The following is a 16,176-nucleotide window of genomic DNA, read 5'->3' on the forward strand; positions in this document are numbered from 1 at the left end:
TCCCTTTCCCTTTTTTATGTATCTCCCCCTCCCCCCAGCCCCTTTTAGAAGGGGCAACCCAGACGCTTGCTTCTGCCAGTTACTCACAAATTATGAATATACACAGAATTGATGAAACCCTAAGAAGGACTTTCCATTGTCATGTCAGCTCTCTGAGTGACAAGCCCTTGTGGCAGAAAGAATAGAATAACTTTGTCATTGTACAACAAAATTAAATGCTTTCCCCAGCACACATCAGAAAACAACACACCCATCCCTCCACACTCCAACCACCACCACACAGCCCCCAATGCCACATCAATGCGAAACCATGGAGTTCAGTATAGGAGAAGACAGTCTATACAAGCTCTCATTCTATGGGGCAATCCTTTTTGGCCCAGTTTTTATCACTGTCTCAATATCCTCAGTCAGAAGAAAAATAAGAAGCAATAATAATTATATTAGAATTATGATTCCTTATATAGATGAGTTCCCTCTTCAGCGATCTGATGTGACAAACTGGCATCAACCCCACACACCCCAAAAGCACCAGGAACTGGTACCATATTTGTGCCCATTAATTATTGGTTGGGCCCCTGGTGGCACAATGGGTTAAACCGCTGAACTGCTGAGCTTGCTGACTAAAAGGTTGGCGGTTTGAATCTGGGGAATGGAGTGAGCTCCTGCTGTTAGTCCCAGCTTCTGCCAACCTACCATTTTGAAAACATGCAAATGTGAGTAGATCAATAGGCACCACTTCTGTGGCAAGGAAATGGTGCTCCATGCAGTCATGCTGGCAACATGACATCGGAGGTGTCTACGGACAATGCTGGCTCTTCGGCTTAGAAATTGAGATGAGCACCACCCCCCAGAGTCAGACACGACTAGACTTAATGTCAGGGGAAACCTTTACCTTTACCTTTAGTTATTATTTGTTTGGTAACTGCACAGTGGCAGATAGGAAGGCACTCCAAAAGGTCACCACTACTGCACAGAGAATCATTAGTTGCCCTCTCTCCTCTTTTGAAGAACTTTATAAGTCCAGCAGCCTTATGAAAGCTCGGAGCTTCTTAAGGGCCCATCCCACCCAATGTATTTTTTGAACTATTACCATCTGGCAAACGATACGGGATGACAAAGGCAAGGGCAAACAGACCGAGAGATGGCTTTTATCCTAGAGCTGTAACTATATTGAACTCCATGGTTTTGCATTGATACGGCATTGGAGACTGTGTGGTGGTGGTTGGAGTGTGGAGAGATGGGTGTGGGGAAAGTATTTAATTTTGTTGTACAATGTACAATGACAATAAAGTTATTCTATTCTATTCTTTGACTGTTCCTTTCTTTCCTGGTTATCTTCAGGGACCAGTTCCAGCTTATGGCTCACCATTCTGAGCAGTATGAAATTAGATCACAAGAAGCCATCATTATACATTACACCTGTGCATTTAAGATAGCTTCCCATTCTTTTCTGACAGATTCTAATGAACAGAATATTATTCCTGTGGGGTTTAGATAACTTTCTGTTCTTTTCTGACAGATTCTAAGGGGCAGTGAAAAATACAGAGATTGTAGTTAGGTCAAATTGCTATATTTTGATCCGATACCACTTCTGAGAAGCTTGGCATGGTATCAGTGATTCTGTACTATCACTTTGATACAACAACTCTGTGAAGTAGATTAGATGGAAAGATTAGCCACCGTCATTCAGTGAGCTATACATTGTGACTTTGTGGCTTTGATCTCTGTTGTCCCTGGTTCTGATCCAGTATTTTAATAACTAAATGCCAAATGCTTTGCACATGAATAATTTTATCAGAGCTGGGCATCTCAAAGTTTGAAGTTTTCTGTAAAGCGGTTAAGATGATCATCCCTTACTCTCTTTTATGTCTCTAATGACTAAGGAAAAGTATTAAATAATTAGTGTGTTCTACAATTACTAATTAATAGATATTGAATAAGACCTGGGGTATCATATCTCTAAATCTAGAGAGAGAATAATAAACCTCTCCACAAGCCAATAATGGAAGATGCTGAGAGTTGTAGTCCAATAACATTTGTAGTGCCATATGTTTTCCATCCCTTATCTAAAACACATTTTTTTAAAAATATGCTTGCCAGGGTTTTCTTTCATTTTTCTTTCTTTTTACTAGCCTTACTCTGTTTCCTTTGATAACAGCCCAACAACTAGAAATCCAACAGATTTAAGATTTGGGTTTCTGTGAGTTTTCCGGGCTATATGGCCATGTTCCAGAAGCATTTTCTCCTGACGTTTTGCCCATATCTGTGGCAGGCATCCTCAGAGGTTGAGAGGTCTGTTGGAAACTAGGCAAGTGAGGTTTATATATCTGTGGAATGTCCAGGAGGAGGGCCTGCTAATGCCTTCCAACAAAAGATTCCACTAGGCAGCAGGCTTTGAAGCTGCAAGGCTATTAAATGCTAATCAAGGTGGCCAATTGCAACATTAACACTTGCCTCAAACAGACAAGAGTTCTTATTCCCACCCTGGACATTATTCCACAGATATATAAACCTCACTTGCCTAGTCACTGTTAAACTGCATTCTGAGGCTCTTTCTACACTGCCCTATATCCCAGGATCTGAACCCAGATTATCTGCTTTAAACTGGGTTATATGAGTCTTCATTGCCAGATAAACAGATAATCTTGGATCAGATCCTGGTATATAGGTTGGCCCCCTCCCTCCTGTCCTTTAGAAGGATGGTAAAAGCTTGGCTGTGGGACCAAGCTTTCGGGACAGCGCAATAAAGCGGCAATGGGAAAGATGACCAGGCCAATGATTTGATGCGGATGACTAGGATGGTTTTGAATGGTGTATTTTAATATTTTAATAAATGTTTTTAATGTTTATGTATTGTATGTGAATCTGTGTCCCGGCATTGAATGTTTGCCGTGTATATGCTGTGCTCCGCCCTGAGTCCCCTTCGGAGTGAGAAGGGCAGAATATAAATATTTTAAATTAATAAATAAATAAAATATAGGGGCGGTGTGGAAGGAGCCTGAAGCTGCATTATATGGCAGCATAGATGGGTCCTCTGTGTCTTTCAGTAATTCATGATATACTTCAAAGGTCTCAAGTGTTAGACTCCCTCATTTAAAAGGCTGTCTTCAGCTGTACCCTGCCAGTCTTAAAACCTTGGGAGTTGAAAGCAATGCCCAGAAATTGTCAAAGGCTTTCATGGCCGGAATCACTGGGTTGTTGTAGTTTTTTCGGGCTATATGGCCATGCATGGTCTAGAGTCATTCTCTCCTGACGTTTCGCCTGCACCTATGGCAAGCATCCTCAGAGGTAGTGAGACCTCACTACCTCTGAGGATGCTTGCCATAGGTGCAGGCGAAATGTCAGGAGAGAATGCCTCTAGACCATGGCCATAAAGCCTGAAAAAACTACAACAACCCAATACCCAGAAAGTCTCAAGAGGTCAGAATTAACCGGACTATTTACCTGACCCTGACTCCTCCTTACACTCTGTTCCTGCAGGAAGTGAGCAATAGCGGCCTGTTGCGAGCCAAGGACTCTATCACCAGCCTCAAGGAGAGGACGTCCAAGGTCAACCGCCATGTTCAGAACCTGCAGGTCTGGAGAATGTTCCCCTCTCACCATCACTTCAAGTAGAGAGCATCTTGCCAAGGGTCTCAGGCTCCAGCATGGGCTTGCTCTCTTTTGCCCTTGCGGCTGTCAACTAAACGATAAACTTTGGTTTCTTTGAGAACTACTGTGTTGGTTTGTTATGTTCTTTTATAGGCTACCACATTTCCTTAACTCCTTCCAGGTGGGAAGAAGTGGAAAAGGTTACTGAATCCAAAATCAGCTGTAGTTATTGCATGTAGCTGCAGATCAACAAAACAATCTGTACATAGTTAGAACTAAGACCTCACAACTGAACTTTCCATGGTAGTTTCTTGAGCTCATGTGAGGCAAGAATTTTAAGTTTTATTTTGTAAAGCGGTTTATTTAATAATCAACCCAATACGTTTGACTTATCAGTATTTTCACTTGCTATTTTTGGAGGGTCTTGCTCCAAGCTGGAGCAAGACTAACATTTAGGAGCCACAAAACTAGACACACAGCCCAGAACCTCTGTCCCCTTTTGATCTAGGTTCAGCATTTTGTAACCATGTCCTCTTGTAAGATTAAGTTAGCTGTAAATAGTGTTCCAGGATAGCTTGTAAAATTCATGGTCTTTTCCTCAAGCTACATTCCAACTGGAGTCTCATGTACTCATCAGAATTCTGCTGCAGGAAACAACTGATCCAAAAAATCTGAAAGTATTGGATGGACTCTTCATCATTTAGATAAAAATATGATTTAACCCAAATGCTGTATGTTTTTAAAATTGTTTGTGTAGGGTTACTCAGAACTTTTCCCCCAGTGGTGATTTTAATCTTGTTTGGATTGAAGGAGAAGCAAACAACAGTTCCTTCTGGCTTCAGTGTGCCACTAACAGAACTTCTATGTGGAGGGAGCTTGGAATGGCTGGAGTGAACTTCTAGAAAGGGAAGGAAGGCTTATTGTCTGTAAGGCTGGTTGATCAAGTCAGGGCAATATGGCCCCCTCATCCTATTTGTTTCCCTCTGAAATGCATTGACTTAGCCATTCCTCTTGTGCTCTCTTTGTGTGCAGAGCGAGTGTACAGTGTTATGTGAAAACCTGGAGAGGCGTAGACAGGAGGCTGAGGACCTGGAGGAGTATTGTACTCAACTTAAGGTGAGGAGTGTGGAAGGATGTGCTGGCTTACCAAAGCCTTGCTCCAGAAACATCAGGAGAGTCAGCTGCCAATAGGTTATGATCATTGTTAAAGATTTTCCCCTTAGTTCACCACACTGTATGGAAACATCATCCCTTTGTGGGCGACCTTTCTGCTGTGCCACAATATAAGTGGCCCATAATTCTTCGTTAATTACACGACTTTCTGGCCTTTTATCTAGTGAGCTCATGGCAATGTATCAGCCTTCCTTTTTCCTCAGTTTATTCTCAAAACAACTCTGATATACTATACATCAGGCTGGGAAGGAATGACTGTCCCAGTGAGTTTCATGTTCATTGGGGATTTAAGAGGTGCTGACCTCACCATCAGCTAGAACAGTAGTTCCCAACCTGTGGTCCATGGACCACCAATGGTCCACAAGAACTAAAATATGGTCTGCAGCCTCATCGTTACTATACTGTTGCAATGAGAGCAACTGGTCTCACAAAACCCTCATATAGTGCTAAGGTTTATTAAATATGGTTTTCTTTGGGCAAGCAGATGGCGAATACTGGATGGCATATGTTTTATATCAGAAACTAGAGCTGATGTGGTCTATCCAATGCAATTTTCTGAATCAGCACCCCGAATAACCAAACTGAATCTAAAGTTGACCAAAAACTGATTTGTAACCCTTTTAGTACAAATGTTGGAGAGTGGTCCCTGGTCAAAGTGGTCCCTGGTTAAGTGGTCCCTGGTCAAGTGGTCCCTGGTCAAAAAAAGGTTGGGAACCACTGAGTTAGAATGAGGTGGCTGCCTCAGTCATTGAATTTTTAAGAGGCATCAAAAGGCAACAAATTATTATCTATTTACTTTATTTTTGGTGCAAGTGATAAAGAGAAGTCCTTGTTGGATGGCCTGCCTTCTGACAAAATAACCTGACTGGCTTTACGAGATACCTTGCATAAGGTACACTCCATTTGCTGAACCACTTTAGGCAGCAAAATGTCTGGAGCAGCCATAGACTTCATCCTGGATTTCCAAGTCTCAATCCGATACTTGAACAACTAAGCCATATATGCAGGCTTTCTCAAATGTAGTTTCCTCCATTAGAGTTCTTATCATCCCAATTAGAATCACCAGGACTGATGGGGATAATGAAGAGGTTTGTGGTCCAAGACACCTGGAGGGAGATAGAATGTGGGAAAGCTGGTGTGTTGGAGACCTGAATCACAGAAAGTGGAATTAGAGAAGAGACTGTGCCATTCCATAAGCTTAAGTGATACACTTCTGGCATCGTCTCTATATTGAATTAGATGTGACTAAGTTCATATTGGTGTAAGAAAAGCCTGACAGACTGAAGCAGCCTTGAGCTGATGTATTATCTTGTTTCCTGAGTTATCAAAAGAAGAGAGAGAAAGAGATTTCATTACCACAAAAGTCTGAATATAATATTCAGACAGGCTTGCCAGATCTGACGAAGATCCATCAAGTTTGACATCTTGCTTTCCACAGTGACAAACCAGATGATCTTTGGAAACTTAGAAGCCATGAAGGCAATATCATTACTCCATACTTTCTCTCCAGCCCCATAAATGATCATTTGTTAGCTGCGCTGAAGCCTTGAGGCTGAAGAACAGCCTATATGTTTTGTAAATAAAATAAATATATAAATATGTTCTGTAGCACACAGCTGATAGCATGGAAGCAGAATGTAGTTGTCACAATGATTAATAGCCATCGAGCTCTGTAGGATGTTTTAAAATAGACATTAGAATCATGCGCAGGGCAAAATGGCTCGCAGCATCAATGGTGTGTTGGTTCAGCTGTATTGCTTAGAATTGTGTTCAGCAGCATAACTGTAGGAATGTGGTAATAGTCCTGCTGGTGTCACCTAAAGACCCACCTAATCCTAATTCCGGCAGATGTCCTAAAGGAAAGCCATGAGAAGCAAAGCACTCAGGCTCTCAGGAGCTGGTTTTCACAGACACACTGCTTCTGATATTGAAGATAGTGTGCAGTTATTATGAGGAGTGGCTGTTGATGAAAGCTATGGGGAGGGCAGGGGATAGGGGATTGTGAATTGCAAGTGACTAATGCTAATTGGAGATTTTGGGAACCATAGACCCCAAAAGTTAGCTTTTCCAAGCTCTGCTATAAAAATGTTTATTTTTATTTATTTATAGTATTTATATCCCACTCTTCTCACCCTGAAGGGGACTCAGAGTGGATCACAGAACACATATGCGGCAAACATTCAATGGTGTTATACACTGAAAAGACAGACAACTGTACATAGATAGAGGTATATATAGGCTTTCCCATCATCTGCATCTTGGAGGCTGTGCTCACTTCCAACCACAGGGAGGTGCCATCACTCAACTTTCCCTGCTGAAGAGCTTTTGTTTGTAAACTTCCTGCTTGACTGAATCACCGGCACTATTCTAGCATTTCCCTATGGGTGCCTCCCCACTTTAAGCGGTACCTATTTGTCTACTCACATTGCTGTTTTCAAAACTGCCACATAGGTAGGCAGAAGGTGGGCTAAACGCCAGGAGTTAATCTTGACCTAGGCTTCTGGGTCAACCTTTCAGTTGGCAACATTTACTGCAGCTGGCGATTAATATGCTGTGCTGAAGCATGGCACTCCTTGAACTTTTCCCTCCTTGAATTTTTCTGATCCCTGTTTTATGCTCTTGAGAAAGGTGGTCCATCACTATATCTTCTATAAATTAACTACTAATTGTGCAGCAACTAGGTAATAATAATAATAATAATAACAACAACAACAACAACAACAACAACAACTTTCTTTTTATGCTCTGCCTCCATCTCCCTGATGGGACTCGGGGCGGCTTCCATGACACCAAGCCCAACAGAACAGTTAAAACATAACATATTAAAATGCATATCAACAAAATAATAACAAAAGCAATATAAGAAAATAAAAAGAACAACATTAAACACTGTATAAAATGAATTGGCTGACTACAGTTTTCATTATTTATTTATTTATTTTACTATATTTATATATCGTTTTTCTCAGCCCTTGGGCGACTCAAAGCAGTTAACAGTAGCAAAATTCAATGCTCAAAACATCATAAAACTGTTAAAAACAATTAAAACAGTAGCATAATAAACAATCATTATAAATCAATAAAACATCTAATTAGCGTCGCATAGTTAAAATCAAGCTCCAATCTCATCATCCAAATGTTCCATATTCCTATATTCGTTACACTGTCTTTTCAAATGCTTGTTCGAATAACCAGGTCTTCACTTTATTTTGAAATTCTAACAGGGAGGGGGCCGATCTAATGTCTGTAGGAAGGGCATTTCACAGCCGAGGGGCCACCACTGAGAAGGCTCTGTCTCTCATCCCTGTCAAACGCACTTGTGACGCAGGTGGGATCGAGAGCAGGGCCTCCCCAGACGATCTTAATGCCCTAGCTTTGGAAAGGACAAGAAAAAAAGGACGAGGTTCCAAGAGTTATCTGTAGGACCCAACATTCCCACCAGTTGTAGCTAAAACAATTCTGGGAGATGACTATCCAACATTTGTTTTAAAATCTTCACAATGCATGCTGCTTATACACTTTTATGATACGCTGGGGAAACCTCTAGACCTCCAGATGTAATTGGACTTCAGTTTCTAGCCTCAGCTAGCACAGCTAATGATCAGAGATGATGATTATAATCTAGGGTCCAACAGTCCACATGTTTCCCATCTGTTCCCCATCTCTGTTCATTGTCCTTCATTAACCTTTTCTTCACAGCAAATGTATTTTTACACTTTTCATCATTTTAAACGACCTTTTGTGCGCCTTTTTCTCCTCCGTGATATCTTGGCTAAGATGAGGTAATCAGAACTGTACACAGCATACCACGCATAACAACAAGTATGTTACTTCAATTAAAAATTCCAGCTCCAGCTCCAACAAGGCACTTTACATAAAACATACAAAAGTCACTACAATTACAACACAGGTATTAATGTTAAGGTGTTGGCCTGAACCCTGTTGCTTGTCCCAATTAAAAGAGCACAGTGAATTAATGGAAACTTGGCAAGTCAACATTTATGTGAGCTTTGTTGATTAAATGAGTCTCTTTGAACTGGAACTAACCATTGGATTGATACCATTCATTTCAAACCAATAGCAGCTAGAATTCTTCAGACACTGTACGTAAATAATTCAAATACAAGCAGCAATAAAAAGCTTCAAACTTTACTTTAAAAACAGCAGTTTATTATGATACACTTTTTCCCAAGAGAAAGTAAGTTTGAAGCATAGGAACTTCAACTGAGGGTGAATTCAATAATCCCTGTTGTAAGACCATAGGTGTCTTTCATGTTACACAGTTATAGTCCTTTGATACCTCTTTAGTTGTCATGGAGCCACCCATGGAACAATGAGATTTGTAATTCTTTGAGATATTTGGAATTTTCTGTCGATGCACCTCATGAAAAATACAAATCCCAGGACACAAAAGGATGCAGCCATGATGGGTAAAATAATTGTGTAACATGAAAAGACCCCAGATGTTATGGACTGTTAAAATTGTTTTATGGTAATGATAATTTTATTTTCAGTTTCTGTCCCAGCAATTCCACTTTAGGTTAATCAATTAAATGAACGTGTATTTAATTAAATGCTTCCTTTTTGTTAGAAAAGACCTGACTTAATTGGTGAGAATTACCGTATATACTCAAGTATAGGCCGACCCAAATATAAGCCGGGGCACCTAATTTTACCACAAAAAACTGAGGAAATGGATTGACTCAAGTATAAGCCGAGGGTGGAAAATGCAGCAGCTGTTGGTAAATTTCAAAATAAAAATAGATACAAATAAAATTACATTAATTGAGGCATCAAGAGGTTAAATGTTTTTGAATATTTAAGATAAGACTGCCCAACTCTGATTAAATCATTCTGACCTTCTTCAATGTAGATGTGCTTGTGTATCCTTCCAATAAAAATAAATACATTAAAATAATGAAAGTAATAATAATAATAATAATAATAATAATAGAGTAATATAATGGAAATGTAATATTAACAATAATAATAAATAGAGTAAAATAATAAATGCAACAATAATAATAAAGTAAAATAATAAATTTTAATAATAATAATGCATTTATTATGTATTTATAACAGAGTAAAATAATAAATAACCTTGACTCGAGTATAAGCTGAGGGGGACTTTTTCAGCCTAAAAAAAGGTCTGAAAAACTAGACTTATACTCGAGTATATACAGTACTTAGAATCATAGACTAGTGGAAAGGAGCCCCCGGTGGCACAATAAGTTGAATCCTTGTCCCGGCAGGACTGCTGACTGAAAGGTCGGCAGCTTGAATCTGGGGAACCAGGTGAGCTCCCATCTGTCAGCTCCAGCTTCTCATGCGGAGATATGAGCGATGCCTCCCACAGGATGGTTAAACATCCGGGCATCCCCTGGGCAACATCCTTCCAGGTGGCCAATTCTCTCACACCAGAAGCAACTTGCAATTTCTCAACTTGCTCCTACCACAAAAAAAAAGTATCGTTTTATGGTACTTCCCATCGCTGCTCTTTGTCACATTATCCCTAGTGTGAAAATAGTCACTTTTCACAATGCTACATCTTTATGGTGTTTCAGAGTGTGGCATCTTTCCTTCTACTATTTAATCAGATATTTCAGCTTCACGTTTCTTCTAGCTGGCACGGCAACATTGTTTGTTGACATGCCTTGAAGTTACCTGTTGACCCCCTGAATTTCAAAGGATTTCCTTGGGCAAGGACTACGCAGAGGTGGTTTTGCCAGTTCCTTCTTCTGAAATATAAATTACAGAACTTGTAATTCCTTGGCAAGCTCCCATCCTAACCAGAGCTGACCCTTCTTTGCTTCCAAGATGAGAAAGAATCTGGTACCTTGAGGGTATTTTCTGCGTGTGCTTAAGGTGCCATGTGATTCTGTCCTATTTCCTAAGAAATGCTATCAGAAAAAAACATTGATAAATTGAAAGCAAAGATAGCCAAATAATTTTTTTAATCAATCAGCCTCTTGGAAATAGAGGAAAGTGTTTTAATAGTGGGTTCTGTACTTCCTCCCTATTATGTGCTTTTAAACTGTTTTAGTTCATTTGTGTTTTAAATATGGTAATCTATTTATTGAGAATATTATCATTTATTCTAGTTTTCATTTTATCTGTTTTTAATTATGTTTATGAGACACCCTCATAAACCCATACTGAGAGCAGAGGGAATAAATAAATATACAAAGGCATGGAAACCAGAAAATCCGCAGCTAATCAATACCTTTGTTAAGACTAAGAAAAATAATATGCAAAGTTTTACATTGTTTAGAAATTGTTGTCAGACTAAATTGTTGTCAGACTAAATGGTAGAAAATGGTAGAAAAAGCAAAGGAAAGAAGATCAAAAGAGTACAAAAGTTAGGCTAGATGTCTAGCCATCAGGTTTGCATTTAGATCCAGCCTCCAGATGGAGATTGAAAGCATTAGTCACTGCTAGGTGCTGCAAGCATCAAGTTACACCAAGGATCTGGGGACAAAAAAGCAACGAATGACCCAGCCTCCAGGCCAATTATTATCCAAACCTGTCTCTAGTCTTAAATGAAATGCACAGGTTTCTGGTTAGAAAATTAATTTCCCTGCTTGAAAATTAACTTCTGACAGCTTCTAAAGTGCTTTCCAAATGAAAGGAGAAATGATTGAAGAGAGAGTCTCAGAGGGAGCAGCTGAGATGCCTGATAAGGAGAGAGGTCTCCTTTTGCTTTCTGGGCTAGGAAAGAGGGAGTTGGAGCCAGGTTATATAGTTGCTAAAAGGTTGAATGTAGGCTGAGGAGACCTGGGATAATATCTCTTCTTACCCAGGAAAAGCATCGATCTTATTTCATACTTATAGTCTGCCTTGGTTCAGGCCACCTACCAGAGTTGATATGAAGATATAATTTGGTAGACTTGGTATATTGCCCTGAGCTCTGCGGAGAACAGTCATGGTATAAAATGGAAAAAACAATTACAGTTACAATCAATGCTTTTAGTCAAGAGCTGAAGCAGCTGATTTGGCACACAGGCTCTCAAAGAAGAAGAGAGGCTAAAAGCTGTCAGCCATTTCCCAATATGAAACAGTAAGAAGGGCTTTGGTCATGCCCTCCACTTACTAGGCATCACAACCACTTACAGACATCCCAAGACGTGTTGCTAATGCCCAAGGAGAACTGCAAATGACCTCCCATGCCTCATTTTGTCAATTCAAAGTACATAGAAGTCAAGGCTCGCCAAATTATTAGGATACCTGATTCATACCCCTGACCTATCTCTGTGCTCATGGTTTTGATTTTTAAAAAATCATTATATAAGGTATATTAACTAATTTCATAATTATCAAGATGCATGAAGTGGTTTGAAGCAGCTGCCACATCCTGTTACATCAGTATTTTTCAACCTTCCTAATGCCACGACACCTTAATACAGTTCATCACGTTGTGGTGACCCCTAACCAGAAAATTATTTTCATTGCTACTTCATAACTAATTTTGCTACTGTTATGAATCGTACTGTAAATATCTGATATGCGGGATGCTTTTTCATTCACTGAAATAAATTTGGCACAAATACCTGATACGCCCAAATTTGAATACTGGTGGGGTTGGGAGGGATTGATATTGTCATTTGGGAATAGTAGTTGCTGGGATTTATAGTTAACCTAAAATCAAAGAGCATTCGGAACTCTACCAACAATGGAATTGAACCAAACTTGGCACACAGAACTCTCATGACCAACAAAAAATACTGGAAGGGTTTGGTGGGCATTGACCATGAGCTTTGGAGTGGTAGTTCACCTACATCCAGAGAGCACTGTGGACTCAATAACGATGGATCTGGACCAAACTTGGCACGGATACTCAATATGCCCAAATGTGAACACTGGTAGAGTTTGGGGAAAATAGACCTTGACATTTGGGAGTTGTAGTTGCTGTGATTTATAGTTCACCTACATTCAAAGAGCATTCTGAACCCCACCAATGATAGAAATGGGCCAAACTTCCCACACCGAACTCCCACAACCAACAGAAAATATTGTGTTTTCTGATGGTCTTTGGCGACCCCTCTGACACCCCCTCATGACCCCCCAGGGGTCCCAACCCCCAGGTTGAGAAACGCTATGTTATATGAAAAGACTAGCCATGGGGCCAGTCCACTCCAGCCCTAACAGAATGTGCCTTAATTCTTTCTGATATTTAATTTTCTTTGATATGAAAAGCAACAGAACTGTCATTCCCATCATAGGCATGTTAGCTACCGATCTTTGTGTGCAAGTAAAGACATAGGTATGGATCTAGTGATTCAGCCCCTGTACAAGGTGGAGAGGGAGAGGACACTTGAGCTCCTAGGAGAGACTAATATTAATACCAGGAGATGTCCTCTGGCAGAGCAGCAACCTATGTTCCTTTCACTCAATGCTAGGTAAGTAATTAGGCAGGAAACACCTACATTTACAAAAGGTGAACAAAATTGCACTTTTCTACATCTTCTTTTGTTACACATCTCACAAGATTGCCTAGATACGGACAACTATTGAAGTAAATTCCTTGTTTTTATTCCAGACAAAAGTGATAATAAAGTAGGGTCTTGACTGTGGCAGGAGGATGCATGGAGCTGGTAAAGCTGGACTTATTTGGAGTGCAGAAACAAGCAATGATAGTTCAATGTCAAAATGACATCAGTCTGAGTTGAGTTGGTTGGGAGTAGATTGAAGCCAGCAAGAACACCGCAACACAGTTTGTGTTCGTTTCCATGGCTACAGGAGAGCCTCCAAAAACCTAAAACAAATGGCAATCCCAAATCTTTTATTCAGATTGAGAACAAAAATATCTACAAAAAGAATGTTTAGATGACTCAATTCTGTGGGATTAGTCTTTCAGTGAAAATGGCCTTCCCTTTCTTTGCCTCTCTGGCTAGCCTCTGAAGTGTACCCTGCATCCACCCACATCTTTTCCTATAGGATTGCTGCCGAAAGGTGACAAGATCAGTAGAGGATGCTGAAGTCAAGACCAATGTGCTCAAGAAGACTTCAGTGATCCTGGAGGTGAGATTACTGACAGAACGTGAGAGTGGCGAGGATGACTGGCAAAGTTCCTGTTGCTTGCATGAGTAATACAACTCCATGTGGAAATGTAAGGACAGCAAGAGCTTCATAATTGTCACAAATTAGCACGATAATTATGCAGGATCACAGCTGAGGACCAAGTTCTAGAGAACGGCAGGAGCCAGATAATTCTTTTTAAAAATTGAATTTCTAGATCTCCCAGTAGCAAGGGGGGCGGGGAGGAATAAATTTAAAAATTAGAGGATCTGATGTGAGAATCCTAGGAGAAACTTAAGTATTGGCCTCTTGCCATTAAATACAAATTGAGTGTTCCTTATCCGAAATGTTTGGGACCAGAAGTGTTTTCAATTTTTGATTTTTCACATTTTTGAATACAGTATCCATATTTACGCACACACACATATATATATACTCAATGAGATATTTTGAAGATGGGACCTATGTTTAAACATGACATTCATTTATGTTTCATATATCTTACACAATATGGAGTATTTTGAATTTTGGAATTCTGGATAAGGGGTTCGCTATTTTTACTGTCTTCCTTGCATTTTAGACCTTCCTTTCAATTTTACAGTTGGATTGAGTTCCTGAACAACAACAACAACAACAATAACAACAACAAAATGAAGATGTACAAAAATAAATAATATTAAAATACTAGTGCTACAATTCTAAAATCATTATGTGGATAACATAACTATGTCAATTGAATATGTTTAGGGACATTGTATACTGGGTACAATGTATGCTATAAACAATATTGAAGAGGACATAATATGGAAACACAGAATATGGTAAAATACTTTTGAGAGTATAAGTCTAAATAGCCAAGATTTTCTCTAATTGTGGAAGCTACATAGGATCAGCCCACTTAAGACTGCCAGTGAATATCAGGTGCTGTATTTCAGAGGAAAGAAATAGCAAACCACCTCTGAATATTTATTGCTTATGATATTCATAAGGCAAATTGATTGCACATATACCGAGCATCCAGAATACATGGGCTCTGGGATTCTGAGAATTGTGGTCTTCAGTGCAGTGACTTTCATTATGCTTTTGCCTCTGTTGAATTGGACAACTTTTGCAGGCTCCTATTGCTTTGTGTACCGATTCATTACTTGCATTTCATTTTGTATGCCACTTATATTTTGTTGCATTTTTAAATGATGCAAACTGCCCTGGCAGTTTTTAAATTGAAGAGTGGCCCATGCCTTGAATTAGGGATGTAAATCCTTCCCTATTTTGTCCTTGCATACACATAAACAATTACACTATTAGCTGTAGGAGAAAATGAATATGCCTCTGCAGTGTTCTCCCTGTATCCAATTCCCTGAAATGTTGTAGAGGACTTAACTCTGTGGTGAAAACCCGGTAGGCCTGTTTTCTCAGGAAAGCAGCATTTTAGTGCAAAAACATGCTTTTCCCCACATAATGATTCCGTCACAATATTTTGGGATGTTCAAACTTGGACAAAATTATTCAAAACTCTTCAACCAAGGAATGAGTCATGACTCTTTCTATCCCTATATTTAATACCTGTAATTTCATTGTTGCATGTAACCACTGATACAAATTGCAACTATTTCAAATCATTGCTGCAATCATAGAATTATAGAATAATAGAGTTGGAAGAGACTACATGGGCCATCTAGTGCAATTCCCTACCATGCAGGAAAAGCACAAAGTACCCCTGACAGATGGTCAATTCATTCTCTGGTGGCCAGTCTTCTTCTCCTAAGAAAGACTGGTCTTCAGATTCTAAGTGTTTGGGGCCAGATATATCTATCTCTCTGGTAGAACCTGCCAGTTCTAGGGCTCCGCTGGCATAGTCTTGAAGAATGCAGACATAGCTAACAAACTATGATGAGGCATCAAAAAGGACTTTGCTGTGGGGAGCAGCATGTGAAAAACTATATAAATAAAAATGTAATGTTTGTTTGTGGGATTAACATAATTCAAAAATCACTGGACAAATTGACAAACAAATTTGGAGACAACACACCTATCAGGCCAACAAGTGACCATCACTCATAAAAACACTGAAAAACACAGCAGAAGAGACTTAAAAAACAAAAAAATAAAATAAAATAGAAATACATTGCAACGCATGCGCAAAACCATACACACATATGCAAACACACACATATATACACATATACACAAATATATATACACACAAAACACATATACACAGACTGGGCCACAGCAACACGTGGCAGGGGATGGCTAGTACCAAATAAAAAACATGAGAAAACCAACCCATGACTCTTTCCCTTTGCTGCTTCTTTCAGGAGAAGCTGCGTTTCTTACAGCGGCAAGTTCAAGTAGAGGACCTCAGTCGCCAGGGCCGTGAATGGGAAGACCTGGAAC

General features: G+C 39.8%; 1 protein-coding gene across 1 annotated transcript in view; it reads left to right on the forward strand.

Annotated features, from left to right (window-relative positions):
* TSKS (testis specific serine kinase substrate) overlaps positions 1-16,176 on the forward strand; it is a 33,952-nt gene that overhangs the window by 6,340 nt on the left and 11,436 nt on the right. The window contains exons 3-6 of the mRNA XM_060780758.2: positions 3,481-3,576; positions 4,624-4,707; positions 13,699-13,782; positions 16,098-16,176. The exon at positions 16,098-16,176 is cut by the window's right edge and continues 256 nt beyond it. Of these exons, the coding sequence (XP_060636741.2) occupies positions 3,481-3,576; positions 4,624-4,707; positions 13,699-13,782; positions 16,098-16,176 (343 nt within the window). The remainder of the gene's footprint in view (positions 1-3,480; positions 3,577-4,623; positions 4,708-13,698; positions 13,783-16,097) is intronic.

The sequence above is a fragment of the Anolis sagrei genome, chromosome 6 (assembly GCF_037176765.1).
Source record: "Anolis sagrei isolate rAnoSag1 chromosome 6, rAnoSag1.mat, whole genome shotgun sequence".
NCBI classification, from domain to species: Eukaryota; Metazoa; Chordata; class Lepidosauria; order Squamata; family Dactyloidae; genus Anolis; species Anolis sagrei.